This window comes from Medicago sativa, chromosome 1, assembly GCF_051527215.1.
Source record: "Medicago sativa cultivar Bolivia chromosome 1, Bolivia_mono, whole genome shotgun sequence".
In the NCBI taxonomy this organism is placed as follows: domain Eukaryota; kingdom Viridiplantae; phylum Streptophyta; class Magnoliopsida; order Fabales; family Fabaceae; genus Medicago; species Medicago sativa.
This window is the reverse complement of record NC_140749.1, coordinates 15,107,594-15,114,694: the sequence shown is the minus strand read 5'-3', so window position 1 is coordinate 15,114,694 and position 7,101 is coordinate 15,107,594. Positions and strand designations below refer to the sequence as shown.

General features: G+C 38.7%; 1 protein-coding gene across 1 annotated transcript; it reads left to right on the top strand.

Annotated features, from left to right (window-relative positions):
- The first annotated feature begins 385 nt into the window (after nt 1-385).
- Nucleotides 386-5,859, top strand: LOC146952998 (uncharacterized). The gene is made up of 2 exons (XM_085707427.1): nt 386-1,162; nt 3,415-5,859. Exon 2 carries the CDS (start codon nt 3,503-3,505, stop codon nt 5,234-5,236), a length of 1,734 nt encoding a protein of 577 aa, XP_085563553.1. The 5' UTR covers nt 386-1,162; nt 3,415-3,502; the 3' UTR covers nt 5,237-5,859.
- The last annotated feature ends 1,242 nt before the right edge of the window (nt 5,860-7,101 follow it).

The following is a 7,101-nucleotide window of genomic DNA, read 5'->3' as shown; positions in this document are numbered from 1 at the left end:
CGTTTGGCAAGTGCACCAAATACTATCGAAGTAGTAAAAATATCGATCCCACGAGGACTGTTTTTAACTTCAATAATTCAATCGCGTTATAAAAATAGGATGTATAAAAGTTTATTTTTGTTTGCCACTAGGCAGTTGTCATACCCCAAATTTTGACCATTTGATCCTACATTCATACACCGACACGTGTCCTTTGACCCCGATTTAGTCTTTGACTTTTCGGCGAAATTTCGACAGAGAGGTATTTTAAAATACCTCATATTTTGGTTCCGAGTCGGGCCCTCTTCTCTCATTTGTCATTTTTATTTTAATTTCCATCTTTTATTTAATTTCACTTTTAATTAATTAACTTTAAATTTCGTTTTTTAAATCTTTAAAATTTTATTTTTATTATTATTGTTTTTATTACTTTGTCCATTTTGTTTTTATTATTTTGTCCATGATCTGTTGTCCGTCCCTTTTTTTTATTATTTTTATTGTTATTGTTATTTTATGTTTATGTCCATACTCTTGTCTTTGTTCCACGCCATTGCCCATCCTCCAAGCACATGTCTACCTTGCCCATACTCACTTGTCTCCCGCAACCATTGCTCTGCCACTCACAGATGCTCATGCGCACATGCCATACATATCAAAAATCCAGTAAAACATTTCCCATGAATCCAGCAAGTTTCAAGCACTCTTGTCTGCTCACTCAGCTCTATAAAACGGCCAACAATTCATCAATAAAAGGAGAGGAATTTTTTTTAACAGTACACATACACACACGCAGAGCATACACAGAGAAACAACAACCGAAAACCAATCCAATACAACACATCTCCTCAAATTTCCAGTCACACATAACCGCAAACAACCCACAAACCTACATAACCGAACCATACACAAATTGGCCGTAAATCAATCACCATCTCAAAATCACGAACCCAATCCTCAAACACATCCAGTGACAATATCAACATCAACCCAATCTCAGCAACATCAACTATAACAACGACCCATCCAAAATTAATCACGCATAGCAGAACAATACACGCATCAAAACCAAACAATCACGTTACAAGAACCTGCAAACCAATTCAAACACCATCAAAGCCAGTACAAAAAGCCATCAAATCCAACCACAAACCCATTCAAAGATCCAAATCGGAGCAGACCAAAGGTGTCCTTATTTTATTTGCTTAGTACTAAGTTTAATTTGATTTTTTTTATTATTGTGTTTTGTACAAAAAAAAAGAAACAAAAGGATGGAAAAGAAAGAAAGGAAAGAGACGAGAGAGTTGGTGAGGATGGAGAGGTAGGAACTAGGAAGGAAAAAGCATGGAAATGAGGAGCAAGAGGGAGAGGAGACCGAGAGCAAGAGAAGGAAGAGAGAGGAATTTTATTCACAAATGAAAATAAACCGGCCTTCCCCTTTATATATATACACTGAACCGGTTCGGTTCTCTTGAACCGGACCGGTCTGACCTAAGCCCAGCTCACCCTCTGCACTACTTAAGCCCATTTCGTTTTTGCTTCCTGCACCTCCCCATTCTAATTTCTGCACCCCCCCGGCATTCCATTTTTTTTTATTCTCTTTTCACGCATTTTTAATCTCTCTTGCATTTTTATTCATTTTGCATTTTATTTCTTTGTTAGTTTAAGTTTAACACATCATCATGCATTTTAATTTTCGTCATTTATTTTCATCGCAAGATTTAGATTGTATTTAGGTCAAATGTAACACAAAAAATAATGAAAAATAGTGTGCGTGTGTGTGTTTTACCGCTTTTATTGTTAGGGACTTTGTGGGGATTCAACGTCACCATAAGTCCACGCGTATTTATTTTTATCGCTCCGTTAGTCTTTTTTTTTTCTCTTCTTAATATTCAAAATAACAAAAACATTCAAATATGCAAAAATCACAAAAATATTTTCTTAAACAAACCTTGATCGTAAATCAAGTGATCGTCTTTTTTATGTTTCTTTCTTAATCAAATCATCAAACAATTTTAATTCTATTTTGAGTCTATCTTCTTTAATATAAAAAACACAAACAAATTCTAATTTGCCATTTGTCTTTTCATTTTAAAATCTTTTCAAAAACATAAAAAAAAACACTCAACCAATCAAACGTCAATTTCAACCCCGAACTACGAGGTTTTGATCCTTCACGGGTACGTAGGCAGAGGATATGTTTCCTTCCAAATCAATAAAAATGTAGATAATTAGGTCTTTATTTTCTTTCATCATTTCAAATTCCATTTTTTAAAAGCAAGCAAGTTTATAGCACAAAAGTTAAATAAAATCAAGAGGTTCTCGTAGAGTACTACGAATATTTAGGGTGCCTAACACCTTCCCTGAATATAACCAACCCCCGAACCCTTAATCCCTTAAAACGTGGTATTTGAACCTTTTTCCACTTTCTTTTGAAAAGAATTAAATGTTCAGTCGTGAAATAAAAAACGGGTCTTTTGACCGTCCGAAAAATGACGCGACAGAAATGGCGACTTCACTGGGGATTAACATTAGTAAGAGGATTGAGCCTAACTTGACATTATTTAAAATTTGTGCTATAAACTTGCTAAAAAAAAATTATTTAAATAAAAGATGGAAATTACGTGTATGTTTGTTCCCCCTTCTTCTCTTCTTTCTAAACGTGAGTGGTGAGATAAGTCCTAACCCGGACTTGAGGGAAATATAAGATAGGGGTGGTAAACTCATAGTGGCATACCGAGAGTATTCTCGCGTCTTGATACACGTGAGATAACCACACTTAGCGGAGGAGCTTGAAGTGATATTTGTCGGCGTGTGTTGTCACGTTTAGACTTTATTACTCTTAAGTTTCCGTTTGAACGCTAAGAACCTTTAGTCACCTTTAACCCAACTTGGCCTTTTAGGACGTAGTGCGGTGGCTAATCGGGTGTTGTCTCGGTATTAGTCGACACGCGATGCTACACTCAAACGAGACTTTCCTGCGAACGTTGTTGGACCGGGTGTTTTCTCGGTATCCAATAAAATTCGGAGGGGGTTGGACTTTGGGAACTTGGTAGAACCCTTGTTACAAATGCAAATTAAACCATAGTCCTTACCAAATGGCGTTGTTACTCTTGACTCCAACATTATGGCTTAAAACTCACCATGTTTTCACTATTTAGCGTAATCATGCATACATGCATACATGCATAAAAACTTTTCTCATCAAAACATCGAAGGACTTAGATAAGTTTTTGTAAACATCAGAAATATTCCACATTGAAAGAAATAGAACTGATTGCAATATCTTTACAAATTTTCAAATGAAATCAATCTGCAATATTTACAATCCACTTTGATAAATCCTTCGATAACAAAAATTGTACATAAGCATTTCATACATCATGTGCATTTCATAGTTTCAAATTCAAAGTCTCACACAATTTTCTTTTCTATCAGAGGTCAACTCATTTCAAACAAAGTGGCCCGGCATACTCAGAACAGACTTACTCGCATTCATCGCACCCGAGCTTACATCAGAAGAAGGATGTCATCCACAGAACAAGAAAATGTTGAGCTTAGAGGGGAAGTTGATCGTCTAAAACTTGAGTTGCAGAAACTGTCAATCATGATGGACGTTATAAATGATGAAAGGGAACAAGCAGCGGCCTCCAAGCCAATTCCTAACGGGGTCGTTTCCGCTGCGGCTGAGGGTACTCCACATCCAATCGCTACTGCTGCGGCATCTGCTGGAATTTCGCAATCTCTTGAGGTGGTCTGCTCATCAGGTGATATGTACAATGAGAATTTCCGTCCTCCTGGCCCTCAGAGAGTTACCTTCAATCCTCTGTTTGACATGCCAAACGGTTACCCATGGGGCATGCCGCACACAACTAATGACGGTCCCCGTCCCGAAGTCATTGAATTTCCATTTCCTTACGGTCAACAGATTCCTCGGGCTACCATAACACAGGCAGGGCCTACTGTCCATGCAACTCAGCAAGAGGAAGGACAAATTTATCATGCGGGTAGTGTACTGGGTAACGATCGAATGGGCGACCTGGAAGAGAAATTGGAAGCAGTACAGAAAGAGCTGAGGAATGTTCGTGGCAAAAAGACGTTCAATCAGAATGTGCATGACCTCTGTCTGGTCCCAAATGTGGTAATACCTTATAAGTTCAAGGCACCAACTTTTGAGAAGTACACGGGAGAAACTTGCCCACAAATGCACTTAACCATGTACGTAAGGAAGATGACGGCTCACAAGGAAGACGAGCCCCTGCTTATCTATTGTTTTCAGGACAGTCTGGCTGGTCCTGCACATACTTGGTACATGAATCTGAAGAGTGTTGCTTCTTTTGAGGAACTGGCAGACGCTTTCCTCCAGCAGTATAAATACAACTCATTTCTGGCACCTAACAGGAAAGAACTGCAATCCATGTCCCAGGGGCATAAAGAGTCATTCAAGGAATATGCTCAACGTTTCATTCAAAAATCTGCTCAAATTCGCCCATCTCTGGATGAAAGTGAGTTATCTGATCTATTTTATGAAACTCTGAGCCCTTTCTACTCGGAGAAGATGCTAGCCTGTGCTTCGCAAAAGTTTACCGACATGGTAGACATTGGAGTACGCGTTGAAGATTGGGTCCGGAAGGAACGTATGACTAAGGAAAGCGGTTCATCAAGCGGTTCATCTGGTAGTTCATCTGATGGTAATAGGAAGTGGGGAAACGGATATCCAAAGAAGAATACGCAGGAAGTCGGCATGGTGGCTCATGGCGGATATCAGCCTGTATATCCAAACTACCCCTACATCGCCAACGTCGCACCACAGGGACCACCAAGGCCTCGGGGACCTCCACAATATTATCCACCATTGTACCAACAAAATCATCAACCACATAACCCTCAACAATTCCACCAGCAACCACACCATTATCCACCACCTCAACATCAGCAACGTCCTCCAGCTCAACAACAACCTCGCCCTCCTAGAAACCAGTTCCCTCCTATACCTATGTTGTATAAGGATTTGTTACCCTCCTTACTTGCAAGAAATCTGGTGCAACTCAAAGCACCCCCTCACATGCAAAATCCTTTACCTCACTGGTACCGTGCCGACCGCACCTGTGATTTCCATCAAGGGGCCCCGGGACACGACACTGAACAATGTTATTGTCTTAAGGATGAGGTCCAGAAGCTAATCCATAACAAGGAGTTATCCTTCACAGACCTGGATCCAATTGTGCAAGCCAATCCGCTGCCACCTCATAATGTCTAGTGTTTGATATTTCCTTCCGCTACTTCATTTGTTCAAGGAATATGTCTGTTTGTTGTTCTATGCTTTTTAAGAAAAATCCTTTTCGTCGCGCCCGAGACGTAAGTGAACTTGTGTAGGGCTTTTGCTTTATGTATTTTCCATCATTAATAAAAAGATCATTTGGATCCCAACTTTGTTTTTATTTTTGTGCTTTTCTGGAAAAATGGTAATACAAAAAAAAAAAACCAAAAAAATTATTTTCCTTTAATCTTTGTCACATGTCTGCATAATCATAATGTTTATATCAATAACCAAATCATGCATTTTTTAACCCGTTGAACACTTAAACTCTATACTCTCTCTCGACTCTGGGTTCCTTATATCCAAGGCTAAAAAGGATGATGATAAGAAGTTTTCAAAGGAGATATACTGCCTACTGGGGCATCTTGGCCATCGAAGCTGCAAATATCAAGAAAGATTTGTCTAGAAAAGGACTTTCATGTACAAAGACTGACACAATTTGCCTCGCATGGGTATGGTACTTCAGAACACACTTCAGCAGGGGCAATCTCCCTCCATCTTTCATGTATGCCGTGTGAATACTGATGCAGTCAATAAATACTTTGTCAAAAAAAAAAATGAAAGCTCGATGAGTCGCAAACCTAAAAAGTGGCTTAAGCAAAAAAAGAGCGTCTCGATGGGCTGAAAACCTGTAAGGGCGGCCTAGGCAAAAGTTAGAGACATAAAAAAAAAATGAATGATCATTCTGATAGGTTGAAACCCGCAAGGGCGACTTATGCAAAAGTTAAGGATTATGACAAGGTAACTGCATCGGGTCGTACATGACTCGCTTGGGGCATTTCAGTCGTAAAAAGACCTCCAATTTATGGCAAGGTAACTGCATCCAATCATATATGATTCATCTGGGGAATTTCAACTGTCAAAAGGATCTCCGATATGAATCATCTGCAAATCAATGGCTCGGAACAGTGGAATTCAAATGTTGTCAGGGAGTATAACGGTTATTTGTGTTTAATATACCTTTCCCATATAATTACCATTTTTTTCAAACTTTTTAAAATCCGTGGAGCCACGCCTTTGGCATGCTACCACTCCATTACATTAATTTGAGCCGGTGCCCATTTATTTGAAATTCTCATTTATGTTTTCAAAATTTTCTTCTATTTTTGATGTGAATACTTAAAGCAAAAAAAAAAAAAAAAAATTTATTATTTTAAAACCTTTTTCATGTCTTTTGAAAGGCATAAACAACAAGCACATCTTCTTTGAACTTATGAGTAGGTGAAACATACATTAGCGTCCGACTCAAGGACAGTTAAACTCCGTAATGCGAACATGATCAAAAGTTGTGAGATGACCTCTGTCAAAAAAAAAAAAAAAAAAAAATGAGCTCGCTAAGTCGAAAACCTGAAAAGGCGGCTTAGGCAAAAATGAGCATCCCGGTGGATTGAAAACCTGAAAAGGCGATCCAGGCAAAAGTTAGGGATTTAAGAAAACAAAAAAAAAACAAAGACAGAGGCATCACAGTTCAAGTGAGCCAAATGAAAGAATGCAATTTATACTGGTTCGATTAATGGCGATTTTCGGCAGTGATTTGTTTGAAGGGTTGTACCCCGGCTGTGTTTGATTCATCCCCAAGTGATGTTATCCCCAATGAAGATTGCTGAATGCTTATAATGTGATGTCGGGCCACTTTCTTTGGACCTGCCCAACCTTGTCGCAACTGTCTTACCATTATACTGTCATACGAGTCTCATACGCATACATTCATTCATGCATACATAGCATGCATATAAATATCATTCATACATAATTGCATTATTTTCATGTGCCTCATTCCAATGCATAAAAAAATATCATCCCCA

What these genes read in the sequence shown, in the direction of transcription:
- LOC146952998 (XM_085707427.1), top strand. Translation starts at nt 3,503, where the DNA reads ATGTCATCCACAGAACAAGAAAATGTTGAGCTTAGAGGGGAAGTTGAT.